This window comes from Megalobrama amblycephala, linkage group LG24, assembly GCF_018812025.1.
Source record: "Megalobrama amblycephala isolate DHTTF-2021 linkage group LG24, ASM1881202v1, whole genome shotgun sequence".
In the NCBI taxonomy this organism is placed as follows: domain Eukaryota; kingdom Metazoa; phylum Chordata; class Actinopteri; order Cypriniformes; family Xenocyprididae; genus Megalobrama; species Megalobrama amblycephala.
Window position 1 is genome coordinate 12733781 of NC_063067.1, and position 18664 is coordinate 12752444.

Sequence of the window (18664 nt, forward strand, 5' to 3'; positions counted from 1 at the left end):
TCTGTTTGCCTGGAGATTTACAGCAGCACAGGAGTAAACATGAATTCAGAACACAGAGCGACAAAAATAAACAACAGCAGCTGGAAAAGCGATGAGTAATGACTGCTTTCATGAACGCACTGGAGAAGAGGTACTGTCAAAATCTTTTTGTATTCCTCTCGATATTTTGAAAGCTTTGAGATTTTCAGCACAACCATTACATCCAGGATATTAACAAGTGTGATTGAAGTGTGCGGCTGTGACGAATTCGGAAGGTTTGTATGCAATTTCTAATTTGTAGCATGCAATAGAAGGCAATGATCTTCTCCAATGAGGTTCACACAGTTATTCACACCATCTCTCACTTTCAGGGCAGTAATCTGTATGCACACAGCCCCATGTTAATCGTCACATGCATCACCATGGCAATGGAGACAGAATATGAAATCAGACACTACGCCGAATGAATCAAAGGACAACAAAAAAAGAAACCGAATGTGATTAAATCCGAAAACCATTGCCAACAAGTAATTAGCTGTTTATCCTGGATGGAAGAAGACTTGCAACCACAGCCTTGGGTTAAATGTGTTATGGGCACCACGGTTCAACTGGCACCCAATCAAGAGCAGAAGCGTATGGACCAAGATACAGATCAGCACATAGTGTACATTTAAATTAAAGAACCAGAATTCCCTTCTGACTGTGGGTAAACCGAGTGGGCTACACCTCCTCATCCGTCGTCACATACCCCTCCCCTCTCCATGCCCCCAGCGCTTCCCAGTCTCTAGTTCACTCGTCTCTGTTTACCTCTTTGCTAATCCCTCACATCGCGCTCTCTCTCTCTTCCCCACATTCTCTCGATTGCTGTCTCTCCTCCCCTTTCAAGCTCAGAGCCAGCGGGCTGCCACACGACCCACACTGCCTGCTACATGATCTCCTGGAAAACAGAGCTTCGTGTCTTTGTAGCCACTTGCTGCTGGTCGAGCCTTTGTTGATTGCAATCTAGAAGACAAGGAAAGATGCCTTCGCGACAACCCTGACTCGTGTCATCTTCAGATGCGCCCCGGTCCCCTTTCCTAGTATCTTGCCCCCTGACCCTTTACCCCGTCCCCTCTCCTCTACCCCTCTCCAAACCTCCCTCACTTAATCCCCCCAATCTCCCCCTCACCTCGCACCCTCTTGACAATGTTCTCATGTGTCCGTTGGCTTCAGCCTTTCCTTGCCTTGCTATCCTCTACCTTGTTAACTTGGGGGTATAACTGCCCATCTAGCTGCTTGTGTCCGGACCATCACACTGTGGACTGCACTGATCAAGGACTCACCCGTCTTCCAGACTCCATCCCTTTGGACGTACGGAGACTCCTTCTGTCTAACAACTGGATTCCCTGGATCCCTTCTGATTTCCTGGTTCTCTACAGTGATTTGGTCTACCTGGATCTGAGAAATAACTCCTTAACGAGGCTGGAGCCTGGGACTCTGAGCACATCCTCCAGACTGGTCTATCTAGACCTGGGGAGCAACAACTTGACTGAGATTCCCTCGGGAACTTTTGGGGATTCCCGTAGTCTGATCAAGCTACGGCTGGGAAACAATCCGTATTTGAATATGATCAGCAAGGATGCCTTCTTGGGCCTCACCTCCTTACGAGAGCTCGAGCTGGAGAGGAATGCCCTCTCTGGCCTGGACGTCGGGGTGTTGAGCCAGTTACCTTCCTTGCGGGTGATACGCCTGGAAGGGAACCCCTGGTTGTGCAATTGCAACTTTGCCAAACTCTTCCTGTGGCTGTTGGAAAATCGTCACAAGCTCCCAACTGGTAAGCTGCTTAAATCTTGCTTTCGTGATCTGCATCCATCTGCATGAAATAATGTCATACTATTTTTTTCAAATAAACACTAGAAACCTTTTCGATCGCTTGAAATCTCAAGGTTTGTGGTGGTTCATCTGTGGAAGATTCAAATGATCAATAACACTAAGGGTGAGAAGTGTTGATGCATAAGATCTACTTTCTGACTAGGTGGTACATGTGGGTGAACTGATTTTGTTTAGGATAGAGATGATTAACAAACTATTGATTGCAACTGAGACTTAATTAATTTGACTAATCACATTAGCATGATAGGCTAGCATAATATTAATTGAGATTAATTGCGATTTTAAATAACACATGATATTACATGCCTTCACTGCATCTTGTATTTAACTGAATAATGCATGAGAATGTTTTCAAACCAAATAGGTCGACACACTGTAGGTGATCACTAGAATATGCAAAATATTCTTGTGCATAATTCATGAAACATATGCCACACAACATGTTCCCTGATTTTTATCTCATATCTTGTCCTTTTTGTTGACGTTAATTTGAGTGGTAACTAAAGGATGAAACTGAGGGAACTGTACCCTCTCGGATACGGTATCCGTTGGTCATTAGGTCACTTACCACTAGTCTAAGTTTAAGGTCAAGTTGAACTCCACAGCTACATCAAATATGGATGCATGATCCTCACTGTCCCTTAGAAGCACTGGTCACTTTTATCTCCCTGTGTCTGTTTTAAAGACTAATGTAACATTAAGTTGCATGTTACAAACATGTCAATATAAAAAAAATATTGTTTGGGTTTTGGTCACACATATACATTTTATATTGTGTACAGTTGGAAACTTAACCAAATATTATGATTTGAAGTCTAAATTCACTTCTTTTTTTTCTTTTTTTCAACAAAATTTGAGAAAAGTTGCTTTCTTATATCATAGTTATCCTCATAAGTGTGAAACTTCCTGTTTGGATTACCTCCATATTTAGGGAAAGATTTGCTTAATCTTTAGACCAAGTTTATTTGACTAATTCTGTATGATTTGAAGCAAGAGGCTTAGATCCTGACATTTGTAACTAACAAATCAGTTCATTTTCAGAGTACTAATATTAACTGTACTCATTAATTTAACATGAACAGGATTTTTGTTCTTTTGTCAACAGAGACAATGAAGGGTCTGATGTATTTGTAAACAATACCCTTTCACCCATTCACAAATGTTCGCAATCTATAGGTCTTTTATTAACAACACTTCCTCTGTATAATTGACGCAAAAGACCCGTTGCTTTGTCCGACAAGGCATGGCGCTGTCACGCCACACAGAGAGAAAAATACATTGCGGAGCAAAGAGGACACTGACAACACGTCGACAGACAAGACAGAACAGGTTACTTATGATATTAACAAAGTCTCAGCTTTCAAATTGTGTAATTTATTAAGAAATTTGTTTTGTGGCTCTTTAATGTGTTGTGACAGATTGCCATAGCGCCTCAGCTTAAGCGGCTCGTGAACTGATCAACTCTTCCTACTAGTTAATTTATAGCATCAAATAAACATGAATAAACATGAAAAGGAATGTTGTTTCAAATGCGGAAAGACGTCAGTACACACCATTTTTCAAATTCAAGTCCACCGAGGTTAATCTGCTTTGTCGGACAAAATGGCGGATTCAGTGTTATGATTGGTTAGATCGCTTGTCAATCAAACTCCCAGGCGAAGGGTCAATGGTACACTGACTTGTGTATTAACTTTGAGTTTACTGTTACTTTAAATTCTGAAGATAATTATGATATATTTATATTTTTTGGTTTCAAAAAACCCCCTAAAATATTAAATGAAAATGTCTTGTGGGTTTTTTCGTCAAATAATGTACAGTATACACAATATCTTTAAAGTAATCATTTCTTTGTACTATTTATGTTCATTTAATTTGTGTAATTACATTTTGTATTGTTGAACTCTGGTCAAGATGTTTAATTTAGACAGTCCAGATATCTATTATATATTTCCATACATTTGGCAGACACTTCTACCAAAATTGACAATGAATTCAAGGTATACATTTTATCAGTTCATGCATTTCCTGACAATTAAGCCCATAAACTTGTTGTTACGTATCTTTTTATTGTAATTCTAATAAGTAACAAAAATGACACAGTCCTTTAAATACATCAAAATCCACCATAATGTAGTCTTTAATTTAGATAGTCTAGTTTAAACTCAACAGTGTTGTAATTCTTGCACTTGGGTATGGATGAACACGTTACATCCATTATTCAACCCAACATTGAATCTGATACTGATGATAGCACACTTTTGGCACACTTTCAGTTGCCTGGTCATTTGATATTCAGGTGGCTAATCAAGGGCAAGAACCAAGATTTCCAGCAGTGCTGAGTATATGTAAGCAAAGCATGGGTAGTGACATACAAATATGTGACAAGCGCACACACGACTCTTTAAACAACACTCAAAGGTCAACAGACAGACCCTGAGAGGTTACCACGTCATATAATATCACAATTAAGCCAACAAGATGTATTTACCGAAAGATAACACATGCACAGCTGTAGCTAAAATGATGGATTTTTTCAGGCTCACGTAGCCTAGGATTTTGAGCACATTAATCAAATGTATTGAATGAATTCAGTGTAATCTGAATAGAGAGGGGGATTCATATAGTATTCAGCTTTATTACACACCAGAGGCAAAGCTTTGATTCGTTTCATTGTTGCAAACATAAGAACATGGCAGTGTCATACTCGTGTTACACATATGTGGTGACAGCAGGCTAGACGACACTAGTCGGCTGACTGAGCTTGTGGCCGCTGTGAGAATTTTCTAAATGGGTAAAAGCATGTGCTGCACGCGTGCTAGGCATTTGTGATTTTCGCTCTGGGGGATCTCCAGTGTTAAACACTAAAGCTCTAGCATGATAAAACGTTAGATGAGCTTGTAGAGATGGGCAAACGGCCACGTGACAGACTCGACAAAGGAGGCTGAGGTCAATGAATCCCCTGCATGTGGAAAACCCCTTCTGGATGGAGTGACTCATCCGCATTTACTGCCTCACACGTTTGATGATGATGTCAACTGACTTTGGCCAATGACATGAACAAACACGGTGGCATTGTATTTTGACATGGATGGTTATATATGAATGAGAATGACAATTCTTTTTATTTTAATTTAAAAATTCCAGTTCTTCTCTCTCCTAAAGCATAATACGATCCTAAACAACTCCACTGAATCACAAGGGGTTTTGAGCGTGAACGCAATTAAAGGAGAGATGGGGCTCTGGAGCTCTGCCGCTCTGTTGTGTCTGACTGTCAGCGTGGCTGTATTACGTAGGCGATGTTCAGCTTTAAAGCTGTCATCTGGTGTCCGCTGATCACACGGCTGAAAGGAGATTAAACCTCCCTCTGTGAAAATCCAAATACAAACCAACGAGGAAAATTTCACAAATGTTTCCCATAAAGAGAGGGGGAAAAAAATTGGAAAGCATCCCATCTCACATCTTATCTTGCTGTTATGTAATGGGAGTTTTTTGAGTCATAGCTGCAGCACGGTGGTATTGCTATAGATACAAAAATTTCCAAATAATAATAATACCACCAAGCTATAGTAGGGCATATTTTTGTATTTTGATTATAGTATAATATGTTTATGTCTCATTTCATATGTCATATGTATGTACTATTTTTTTTTTTTAGATTTGGCATTATATTAAGATTTAGATATTATTCCGACAATTTGCCTTTGAGTTTTCTGTTGTGGCTGGGTTTTCATTGATGCTGTTTTCAAACACATGTGAGCTCTTTGTTTTCCAGTGCAAACCAAGTATGAATTTTTAAAACAACCTCATTCTAGGTATAGCTCACCCATCAGAAAAGCACTTAAATGAAATAGCGTTGAGTGTTATTACACATGTTCAGCTGGAGTATATAGCCTTGTGTGTGTGTGTGTGTGTGTGTGTGTGTGTGTGTGTTTTAATGAAGTCCCCTTGCTCATTTATTATCCTTTGAAGCGATACACTGTCTGAATATGTGACCATCAAATGGCACTTAAAGAGCTGAACAAAAAGAAATTAAATGGGGTTTTGAATGGATTATATAAACTGAAACAGACAGTAAATTAAAGAATAAATGTAAAAACTGCTGAACTTACCTTTAATAAGCAATTCACAATGTTCAAAAGTTTGGGGATAATACGATTTTTTTTCTCTTATGTGCTCAACAAGGCTGCATTTATTTGATCAAAAATACAGTAAAACATTAATACTGTGAAATATTACAATTTAAAATAGCTGTTCTCTATTTTCATATTTTTATATATAATTTATTCCTGTGATTGTAAGGCTGAGTTTTTATCATCATTACTCTTACTTCAGTGTCACATGATCCTTCAGAAATCATTCTAATATGCTGGTGCTCAAGAAACGATTATGCTGTTTAATATTTTTATGAAAACTGTGAATTTTTTTTTCAAGATTCTTTAATGAATAGAAAGTTCAAAAGAAAAGAGAATTTTTTTGGAACATTACAAAACTTTTTACTGTCACCAATTTAATACATCCTTCCTGAATTAAAGTATTAATTTTCTTAAAAAAAAAAGAGGAAATCTTACTGACCCCCAAACGTTTTGACTGTAGTACTGTTTATACACACTGCACTGTGTACCTGAAATGTCTATACATTTTTGTGTGCAAAATGGCTTTTATTCTATCATAATGTGTGTAATAATGCATGGTTGAGATTATTAAAATTACAAAATGGGGTGCTTTGTTCAAACTTAGATAATGTTTGTGCATTATATTGTGCAGCTGAAGATGCTTGTGACATTAGTGACCTGACATGTGAGCTGGTTCGGAAACTCATACAAGTCCGGTAACTGAACACTGGTCATGAGAGACTAAACTGTTCCATGGACTCCACCAAAAGATTCACTGTGCCTTCTTTCTCAAGTCATTTCTACTAAAGGTGTCATATAATGAGAAATAATACTATACACTATGAATATATACTGTATATTTCAGAATTCAAAACTTCCTCTCTAGTCCAAAAAAATAAAAATAAACCTACATTGTGTTATTGCTGTATTTTTGATCAAATAAATGCAGCCTTGGTGAGCATAAGAGACTTCTCACAGGGTTTACCAGCACCAAACCAAGGTTATTATAGTTTTGCATTTTTCATTAGTTTTTATTTTTATTTCGTTTTGACTTTTTGTTTTCAAATTCAGTTTAGTTTTAATTAGTTTTTAAAGTGGGTTTGCTAGTTTAGTTTAGTTTTTATTTTTTTGAAAATGCTTAGTTTTAGTTTAGTTTTTATTAGTTTTAGTGTTAGTTTTAGTCTTTTTTTGTAATTTGGGTTATTTGTCAGGGGCAAGATTCAAAAAGGTCAGAAAAAGTATTGTGTAATAATAACTCAACAAAAACATCATACAATTTTAGAAAATATTCATTAAAAAATAAAACCAGTACATAAAATGTACATATGGGCACAAATATGTAAACAGTCTCAACACTCTGAAGTAAGTGCAAAATGTGTAAGTGACGTGTGCCAGTAAAAAACCTAAAGAGCCAACAGACTAAAGAAGACATACATGAACCGCCTATTCTATCTATGTAGCCTATTCAACCCATTTTTAAGCCACAACAAGACATTTCTGTCAGATTGTCAGGGAGCTCAATCTGAGAAAAGAACATGACAAATAACAAAAAAAACAAACTTTAAATACAGCTTTTCAATTTTTTTAGTGTGTGTGTGACACCTTCACAAAATTGCCTAAAAATCTACCAAAAATCTACACATCTTCTATACAGAATTCACACCCTATACAAATACCACAGCTGTACAATTTTCACACCCTATAGACCTTATGTAGCCCCGCCCCTTTTCAGCGTTGCGCTCGTTGTCTTTTGACTTCCGGTTTGTATTTCCACAGCGATATTACATTTATGAATGAACTGCTCATTTTAAAATCTTCCCGATCTACTGACATTTGTTAAGACATCTGCTTTAAACATAACAATGCTCATGATAACTTTCATTAAAGGGATAGTTCACCCAAAAATGAAAATTTGATGTTTATCTGCTTACCCCCAGTACATCCAAGATGTAGGTGAATTTGTTTCTTCAGTCGAACGCAAATTATGATTTTTAACTGCAACCGCTGCCGTCTGTCAGTCAAATAATAGCAGTGGATGGGAACTTCTACTGTAACAGTAAATAAAACTTGCTTAGACAAATCCAAATTAAACCCTGCGGCTCGTGACGACACATTGATGTCCTAAGACACGAAACGATCGGTTTGTGTGAGAAAACGAACAGTATTTATATCATTTTTTACCTCTAATACACCACTATGTCCAACTTCGTTCAGCATCCTGTTAGTGAGGTCAAAAAACCCGCTCTGCTGACGGAAGTGATGTCTCGACCATATACTTCAATGAGCGCGAGACATCACTTCCGTTGTCAGAGCGCGATCAGACCTCACTAACCGGAAGCTGAACGGAGTTGGACATAGTGGTGTATTAGAGGTAAAAAATTATATAAATACTGTTCGGTTTCTTGCACAAACCGATCGTTTCGTGTCTTAGGACATCAATGTGTCGTCACGAGCCGCAGGGTTCAATTAGGATTTGTCTATGGAAGTTTTTTCGACTCTTATTGTTCAAGTTCCCAATCACTCCTATTATTTGACTGACAGACGGCAGCGGTTGCAGTTAAAAATCATAATTTGCGTTCGACTGAAGAAAAAAAGTCACCTACATCTTGGATGCCCTGGGGGTAAGCAGATAAACATCAAATTTTCATTTTTGGGTGAACTATCCCTTTAACTCTACAACAAGTAAATCCACTTAACCAACTAATTATTCTTTGACAGCGATGCCATAGAAATGTACAGAGCTACCGCAAAACGGAAGTTCAAAGACAATTTTATAAAGATGGCGGCGCGCTTGTTTCTCTGGTAAATAAGGTCTAAGCCTGCTCGTCTGGATTGAAGCAGCAAACATTCAGTGTAAAGGCCAATTCACACCGCACCGACAAATGCCAACAAACTCGTCTGTTGGAGTTTGTTGGATCGGTGCGATACCCCTGGGCCCTGTTGGCGTTGGTCTGAGTCGGTTTTCACCAGACTCAACATGTTTAATCGGCGTTAGTTTGGTAGTCTGAGCATCCAATAAACGGCAACCAACTCTGACGTAATCTGACCTGACTACGAACCGTTGCCATGACGATGAGGCAAGTCCCCTGCAAAGACAGCTGTTTAATCGCGCCCGCGCCTCACGCACACACAACAAAGCAGCGGAAATGTGACATCGCAGCTTGTTCGTTATAAAAAATAAAATACAGTTAAAAAAAAAAATGAAAACATACAAAAGGTACAATAGTCCAAAGTGCACTCCTTGCCATTCAGCTAGAGCGCGTTAAGAGAGGTAACGTTAACCACCATGAGCAACGCAGGTTTACCTTCAGTGACACTAAAACTCTGTAAACTTGATTTTTTTCTCACAGTAATTTTCATTTTGGGTGAACTATGCAAACACATTTGGATTGAAGCAGCAAACATTCAGTGTAAGAGTAAACAAATGACATTATTTAATATTTGAATCACAGCTTATATAGTGTTTTGACATCGACAACCCAAGTGCATTTTACCTCAAACTTGCGACTAGTTAACTTGCTATAGTAGCAATCGCTTCTCGCGTCGACATTAACACGCTGACAAAGTTATATTCAGAATTAAAAAATATTTTTATACCACTTTTTAATGTGTGTTTGTGTAAAGGTGTTCACGAGATACCAACCTTTAGCGAACTTGCTTTCAAAGTCGAACAACTCGTTCTCATGGAGACGCGGTGTGCACGGAGGGGAGGGGCTGTGTGTGTGTGTGTGTGTGTGTGTGTGTGTGTGTGTGTGTGTGTGTGTGTGTGTGTGCGCGCGCGCGCGTGTATGTGAGAGACGCAGGGAAAGGAAATGCAGCTGAACGTTATTTGCTATATGAAAGACATTGATAAAGACGAAAACTAAGGACATTTAATATATTATTTTATTTTATTTTAGTTAGTTTTGCCAAACACACATTGCAGTTTTAGTTAGTTATCGTTTTTTGTAATGCCTCGTTTTTATTTTATTTCAGTTAACGACAATGTTTTTTCCCACCTAGTTTTCGTTTTTTCGTTCGTTTTCGTTAACGATTATAACCTTGCACCAAACACGCATTTTACCAGACTTGTATGAGTTTCCGAACCAGCTCACATGTCAGGTCACTAGAATATACAGAATATACAGTTTGTATACAGTTTGTACAGTATAAAAATCATGGGGAGTCTCCACAAGGACAGTAAACCAGACGTGTGTGTGTGTGTGTGTGTGTGTGTGTGTGTATTAGGGCTGTCAAGCGATTAAAAATTGTAATCTCATTAATAACATGATGTGTGAATTTATTAATCGAATTAATCGCAAATTCATCGCACATCGATTTTGGCTGTGAAATTAAGTCACTATTATGTTAGATGAGAAAAGCATTGGAAGACATTACAAAAGGGGTGCATTAAAAGCTTTGATAATGTTTATGTATGTATTATGTATGTATTTATATGGACTGTATGTATGTATCTCTATTTTTTTTTAAGTGAAGAGGAATAAAAATATCAAAACATGTCCTTTAAGAGACTGTATATATTTTCAACAATATTTTTTCCCTGTCCGTCTGTCTCTTTTACAGGGTTGGAGGGTATGGAGTGCTCTCTTCCAGTGGACGGGCGGCAGGTGTCACTCAGTGTTCTTTCTGAGGACAGTTTCCGGGAGTGTCGGGGATTGCTGACTCTCACTGATTATCTCATAGTGATTTTTTCTGGAATTTGTATTTCGGTGGCAGCCATTATTGCCAGTTTCTTTCTGGCTTCCACTATCCACTGTTTCCAACGGCTCAAATCCAAAAGGACAGATGAAGAGGAGGCAGAGGACTGAGGGGACTTACTGGACAGAATGGAAGTTATAAATGACCCATAATTTAACACACAGTGGAAGCCAGGGGATTGGATAAAGGGGTGAATCACCTTATTTCCATGACAAAAGAACCCTGAATTAGGTCCCTGTGCAACTAAGGTGTGGCCGCTGTCTCGCATCTCGTGATTCACAACCTTCATCCGTGATGCTTGAAAGAAGCATCGTGTTTTTAATACTTGAACACCAATGATTGAATTGAGCCTTAAGACTAAAACTGTTCCTGAAAATGCAGTGTTTGAAACCACTGTCTCATGCCCCTGTATTCAAAAGTAATCAGCATTATATTTTGAGATCTGATAGCAACAATGGTCTTTTTATGGAAATGTGTGAGTTAATTAGTATTTTCTACATGAGTTATTTTTGGTATTGTGTACATGAATCTTGCTCTGTTGTAGTAAGGTTTAGCTACTTGCACTTTAAAGTACAGAAGACATTGCACACAATCCCAGTGAGCCATACTGTAAGCCATTTTTCATGAATCATAATGGCACTTATCACCAAAGAATTAGCATAAAATGAGCATATATTGTGGTGTAAATGTTTTTCAAGAGAAGGGTTCAAAACACCATTATAAATATTGTAAGACATGTTTGGCTGTTGTCTGTAACCTATGACAACTTCATAAATGTCATGCGTACTCTTAATATAGAACACTTGCTGTAGTTACAGATGGGTCAAAATTATATATCACGTAATCAAGGTATTTTAAAGGCTAAATTAAAAGGGAACTTTTTGTCATTCATTTTATGTCAATTCTGTCTCGTTAATTCTTTCCTTTTTTTTACTTTATGTTATGACTAAATAAACATTGACGCCAAAGTGTTTGAAATGATCAATATCATGTCTTAATCTTTATTTTTTTTGCACACATATTGTACCTGGCCCCAAAAATTGTATAAATTATTATGATATTCGGTATCATTTAATTTGATAACTTAATTGTAATGGTACAAAGAAATTATGTCTATACATTATAGTCACGCACCAGCTTTTTGTGATGATCTAAAACAAAGATGCTTGATGCAGAAGGATGATAAACGTACATATAATAAACACCATGCAGGAACCATACAGTACGGAGCCCCGGATATGACGTGCAGGAAAAAAATAGTAGGCTAAATCGTGAGCACGATTTATTAATTTGTTCCCTTGATTTACTAAAATGTGCTCACGATTTACTATTTCATTCCTTGATTTACTAAAACATGCATACGATTTATAAATCGAGGGAACAAAATAGTAAATCGTGTGCACGTTTTAGTAAATCGAGGGAACGAATTAGTAAATCGTGTGCACTATTTAATTTTTTTTCTTGCATGTCATGTGCGGGGCTCCGTAATACAGAGATACACACCAGCATAAAACTTCAACACAAGACAAATGGACAGAAGATAACTGAGGGTTTAAATACACAGTGGATGATGAGGAACAGGTGACACTAATCAATGACATAATGAATCACTATGACAACCAAGGAAACATGACTAAACAGGAAAAATGGAAACTATAGGCAAAATGGAAATTTCAACACACAGAGACCACAGAACAGTGATTATATTATATTATACACTTTTTTTTTTAGAGCTCAAATAATAATTATTTTCTATTAAATCTTCTCTTTACACTGTCTTAAAGGGATAATTCACCCAAAAAATAAAATTCTGTCATTAATTGCTCACCCTCATGTTGTTCCAAACACTTAAGACTTTCGTTCATCTTCGGAACACAAATTTTTAATTTGATTTGTTTGTTTATTTAAAAGCCTAAATTCAATCTGTTCATCAAATAAAGTGATCAAGTCTCTTCAGAAAATTTGGACAAAACAGCTCAATTCATATAGACTGGGTAAACCCAGCCTGATCTGCCGGCGATTTGATTTCGCCCGGCAACTCAGTCTGGAAACCTGTACATTAATTTCTACTGCTTCTGTTACACTTTTGCGGGAACCAATCACAGACTGGCTTATCCACCTTGCTCGCTTTTGGCGGGTATAACACGATGACGATAGAGAAGCGACGGCAAGCACGACCGTCAATCCAATTCCTTTTAACCTCTCGACGATGCTGAATGACTTCTTTGGTTTAGCAAACAAATCGCTCGAGTGGGTGTAAATACCATTCACTTTCATGTTTTCTTTTTGCACAACCTGCAAAAATCGCTCGATGCCTTTGCTGCTTCTGCAAACTGCTGATCAATGCTACAAACCAATACAAACTAAACCTGTCTGGAGTTTTCGCGTCGCTCTGCAAAGTACGTCAACCGGATCGTTGATCTGATTGGTTGAAGGACTATCCAATTGCGTGAATAATGCTCGTTGATCACGCCTCTTGTGCAGTAGGAAATCCATACAGACTCCCCAGACCAATGTTCAATTTTAAATTGAGCTTGGTCTGGTGATAGCCAGACAACAATTCATATGGATTAGTTTTACAATCTCTTTATGAAATTTTTGAAGGGTCAAAGTGGTAGTCGTGTGGCTGACTATGGAGGGACAGAAAGCTCTTAGATTTCATCAGAAATATCTTCATTTGTGCTCTGAAGATGAACGAAAGTCTTACGGGTAGCCTAATTAATGACAGAATTTTCATTTTTTGGGTGAACTATCCCTTTAAGACATATTGTAACTAGATGAAGCGGTCCTGCTTTCTGCCACCATCTTGTGAAAATAAAAGTAAGTTCCTGCAGGTGCAACCAATGACATGCTGTATCATTCCTCCTTTTCCTTTGACCCAGAAAGCCCTGGAAGCTCTCAAAGTGCAAAGCAAACAAATGGAGCAAATGCAGTGCCTTTTATGTAATCTCATTTTGCTTCAGCTGCACATAGAATTTTGTTTTTAGGTTGATGCTGGAGGAGTTTTTTTTCTCGATGAAAGCTTCTAAAATCAAGCCTAATATATTTGCTCTGGGTGTCAGCTATCCATGACTGAGCAACAGTGACGTTTGAGTTTTACTCAGTGCCATGAATTAAACAGACGACAGAGGAAGACAAGCGACAAAGAGCTATACTCCACGAACACCCCTCAGATGGAAAACATACTATGCTTATTTGTGCTCATTCTCCCCACTCATTTTCTAGGTGAAAAGTTGAATGAGACAGAGGAAGGAATTTGTCAAAATGAGGCTACGATTCTCCAACAGCCAGATCTTGTTGTTGCTATGGTTACGTGTCTGTGGGCCAGTGTTGAATTCAGACACCGCTGAGGATGGGTTTTGAATATTTGACTAATAAAGTCTCCTCCTGTCCTTTGCCATTTCTCAGTGACTTTTAACCAACTTACCTCTCTTCAAAATTACCTTGATTTATAACATGTCCATCTTCTGTGGTTGTGCTAATGTTGTGAAACTGAGGGGCCACGTGTTTACACGACACCATTTTCAATGGTGGGGGTGGGGTGGGGGGGGGGGGGGGGGGCTACACAAACGTGAATTTCTGAAAACAGTGGTGTCATGCGCATGCGTTTTACGCGTTCCTTTACAAAGTGAAATCACACTACTGGCCAGGCAGCAGAATATAGCATTTGTAGTCATTTTCGCTGAACCATGTCAACGGGGATCGTTTTTGTCATTTGTACACGAAAAACACAAAAGAAAAACTTTTCAGTTTTTAGTAGCTGTCGTAAACCTACTAGTTTCTTTCCTTATTGTTTAGCTACTCCTTTCCTTAGTATGATTTGATGGCCATTCTTAAGAAGAGAAAAAAATAACATTAAATATTAATTTTAACTACTGAGTTTTAAAAACTCAGAGAAACTTTGTGAAACACTAATGCCTGGTTTCTACAGAGCCCGAAGGGACGTGGTGGTGGAAAAAATTTGGGATGGGAGGAAAAAAATAAATTTCAAATATTTTCACTCGCAAAACGTTTGCGTTCCCCGAGAAACTTTGCATTCCCTCGAAAAGATATTTGCGTTCCCTCGCAAAACTTTTGCATTCCCTCGCAAAGATATTTGCGTTCCCTCGCAAAACTTTTGCGTTTCCTCGCAAAGATATTATCATTGTTGTGAGCTCGGACAAACACTTCCTCTTTAATGTCCCGCTTGCTGGCAGTAGTGTTTCAGTTAGTTCCATACGTTAATAATGCACACAAATAATGCGTGGTTCAGTTAGACTCAAATGCAGTCAGTGCTTAAATCATGGAGTTCAGCGGAGCTTCCCGGATCACCTCGTGAGCTAAACGTTGTTAAAACACAAATACAGCTATGTCCAATCATAATAACCTAGACAACGAGCTACAACAACCCAATTTTCATCAAATGTGCTTCAGAATAAATTGGTCTCTATGAGCAGGCGGCGGAGAGACAAGTCTGAAGGGACCGTCTGAAAAGAGCAAAACCCTTTTTCTCATTTTATATTATGAAAAATACTCAATAACTTCACTGTAGCACACTGTACTGTCACCAAATTCAGTTCATACATCACTGCTCTCCTGCTGGTTGTACTGGAACACTTAGTTTGATTTTTTTTTTTTTTAAATGTATAACTTTTATGATTATTTATTATGAAGCAAAATCAATAACTTCACTGTTATTAGTAAAAATATTAAATAAATTGTAATGCCATCAAATTCAGTAAGTAATTGTCATGCAAAAGCTATTGTATGTAAGCTGTGTACCAAAATCATTGTGTAGAAGGCCTTTATGTGAGAGGCTAAACTAAGTGTTGTAGTACCTATAACCAGCAGGAGAGCAGTGATGTATGAACTGAATTTGGTGACAGTACAGTGTGCTACAGTGAAGCTATTGAGTATTTTTCATAATATAAAAGGGTTTTGGGTTTTGCACTTTTCAGACGGTCCCTTCAGACTAGTCTCTCCGCCGCCTGCTCATAAAGACCAATTTATATATTGTAAAGCACATTTGATTAAAATTGGGTTGCTGTAGCTCGTTGTCTAGGTTACTATGATTGGAAATAGCTGTATTTGTGTTTTAACAACGTTTAGCTCACAAGGTGATCCGGGAAGCTCGAATCTGTGAATATATTGCCAACTTTACTGAACTGCTTGACGAACTGACTGCATTTCTTTATATATGAGTCCAACAAGTTCAAACTCTATGAGCTGCGCATTATTGACGTATGGAACTAACTAAAACACTACTGCCAGCAAGTGGGACATTAAAGATCAAGTGTTTGTCCGAGCTCACAGCAAGGGAATGATAATATCTTTGCGAGAGAACGCAAAGTTTTACGAGGGCAAAACATTTGAAAAAAAAAATTGTCCTCCCATCCCAATTTTTTTCAACTACCACGTCCCTTTAGGGGCTCCGTAGGTTTCATAGACAAGGCTTAAAGGGTTAGTTCACCCAAAAATGAAAATTCTGTCAATTATTACTTACCCTCATGCCGTTCCACACCCATAAAACCTTTGTTAATCTTCGGAACACAAATTAAGATATTTTAGTTGTCATCGAATCATGATTCAGATCGCCTGTCAAACTGCCAACGGCTGAAATCACGTGATTTTGGCGCTCCGAACAGCAGATTCGATACACTGATTCATTATGCTCCGATGCTTCCTGAAGCAGTGTTTTGAAATCAGCCATCACTATATAAGTCGTTATTTTGTTTTTTTGGTGCACCAAAAATATTCTCGTCGCTTTATAATATTAATATTGAGCCACTGTACTCACATTAACTTATTTAAATATGTTTTTAGTACTTTTATGGATCTTGAGAGAGGAAATGTCACTGCTGGCTATGCAGGCCTCACTGAGCCATCGGATTTCAACTAAAATATCTTAATTTGTGTTCCGAAGATTAACGAAGGTCTTATGGGTGTGGAACGGCATGAGGGTAAGTAATAAATGACAGAATTTTAATTTTTGAGTGATCTAACCCTTTAAAGGTTTAGTTCACCCAAAAATGAATCAGTGGTTCAGAGCGTGTATCAAACTGCCAAAGTCATGCCCCCCAGTGGTGAACCATTGAAATTTCGAAACACTTATCACGTAATGAAGTGTCGTTTACTGAAATCACGTGACTTGGCAGTTTGATACACGCTCCGAACCACTGATTTGAAACAAAAGATTCATAAAGCTTCAAAGCTTCATAATATTGTTGAATAAAGTCGTTATTTAGTTTATTTGGTGCACAAAAAGTATTCTCGTTGGAACCACTGTAGTCACATGAACTGTTTTAAATACGTCTTTAGTAGCTTTCTGTGCATTGAAAGTGTTAATTGTCTTGCTGGCAATGCAGGCCTCACTGAGCCATTGGATTTTATGAAAAATATCTTAATTTGTGTTCTGAAGATGAACAAAGGTCTCACGCGTGTGGAACGACATGAGGGTGAGTAATTAATGACATAATTTTCATTTTTGGGTGAACTAACCCTTTAAGCCTAGCCCAGAGTAAAATGCATGTTTGAGCTGTTTTAACTGAAAGCAACTTGTACTGATATGTCTTGAAATATGTCAGTGCCATTCTCAAGATTCAGACCAGTAATGTTTTTTTTTTTCCCCCTAAAAAGGCACATTTATAAAAGCTACTTAAATGCCCTAATTAAACTAAGGCCTACCCCTGGCTTAACCTAAGCCCTGTCTATGAAACCAGGCCTAAAACTCATGAATTATTTCCTATCAAAAAAGGGACAAAGGTTACACCAGAATGTCAAATGAACATGTAGGCATGTTTCAGGTATGAAGGTTTGTGTCAATACCTGTTTACTTGAACAGGGGCCAAGACTGTTTTACATTCAGGACAAATGAAACTGATCCTCCAACTGTCCACTCAACCAATGGTGGACTATGACCTGAGAACGAAATCCCTTTCAACTCCCTGAAAACAAGAGCAGCATGATCCTGCATCCGGATCCTCTCTACTCTTTCTGACACCGATGCTTGTTAGTTTACAATGGTGAGTTTGATTACAGCAAGTCTGTCAATGCTGGGTAAAAGGGGGAAATACATCTTGTTCATTTTTAAATAAATGAATCCTTTGCTAAATATATATTTGCTAAATTATGATGGTTTGGAGCAGTGGTTTTCAACTGGCTTTTCTGATCATGGAAAACAAGACAATGCAAAATGCAGATAATAAAATACAACTAATGATATAAACATGCATTTAGTAAACCAAATGAAGTGTGTATATAATATTTATATACTAACGTGTATAGGGAATGAGAAAATTTATGTATTTTGGTACATATTGTCATAATAGTCAAATTAACCAGCTGACAAGAACAGGTTGCATCCCGAATCCTCGCTGTTGCCTGTATGCTGTTAATGGTATATTTGCTTCCCATAAAGTAGTTATATTTTGATAAATATTTTTAAAAATATTTAAAAAAATATTCCAAAACAATTGCTAAATAGATTTAAATTATATTTATCTATATTTTTAAATCAATTTTAGTTCTAAAAATATATATATTTTCTTAATGCATAAATTGGTCTATCCCTTAATTCATATTTTCTAATGCATATTATTCATTTATGATTTTTCTCTTTTTCTATCTTTGAATTCAGTTATTCATATATTAACTTCCAGCATATATTCAAGTATTTAGTTTATCATAAGTTTATTTTATTCGGTTTGATTTACTGTCTTGTAATTTGCATGTGTTCATTTCTAATATTATGTTATTCCTGTACTCACATGTTCATAAACTTTAAGAAAGAGATCTTTGTTACTTGTGCTTTCTGTTAGATATTGGATGTATATTGACAGTAATTGACAGTTCAGTGTACTATACTTTTCCAGAGAAGTGTTTTATAAGATGTGTAAGATATGGTATTTGAAAAACGCTTGCTTTGCTGTCTTTGTTCTGAAGGTGTCAAAACCACAACAGGTATATATTTTTGTCTGCAGCTCTAACATTTGGCCAGGTCCACCGACCCGCTGCTACAACACCGT

The 18664-nt window shown here is 37.6% G+C and overlaps 1 protein-coding gene across 2 annotated transcripts; it reads left to right on the plus strand.

The window, feature by feature from the left end:
• Window positions 1–11642, plus strand: lrrc38a (leucine rich repeat containing 38a). Of its 2 annotated transcripts, none has more exons than XM_048178070.1 (3): window positions 1–254; window positions 351–1792; window positions 10527–11642. In XM_048178070.1, the coding sequence occupies exons 2-3, from the start codon at window positions 1165–1167 to the stop codon at window positions 10769–10771; spliced, it is 873 nt and encodes a 290-aa protein (XP_048034027.1). In that variant the 5' UTR covers window positions 1–254; window positions 351–1164; the 3' UTR covers window positions 10772–11642. The 2 variants fall into 2 exon arrangements, with proteins under 2 accessions (XP_048034027.1, XP_048034028.1); XM_048178071.1 differs by having other exon boundaries at window positions 1–130.
• The last annotated feature ends 7022 nt before the right edge of the window (window positions 11643–18664 follow it).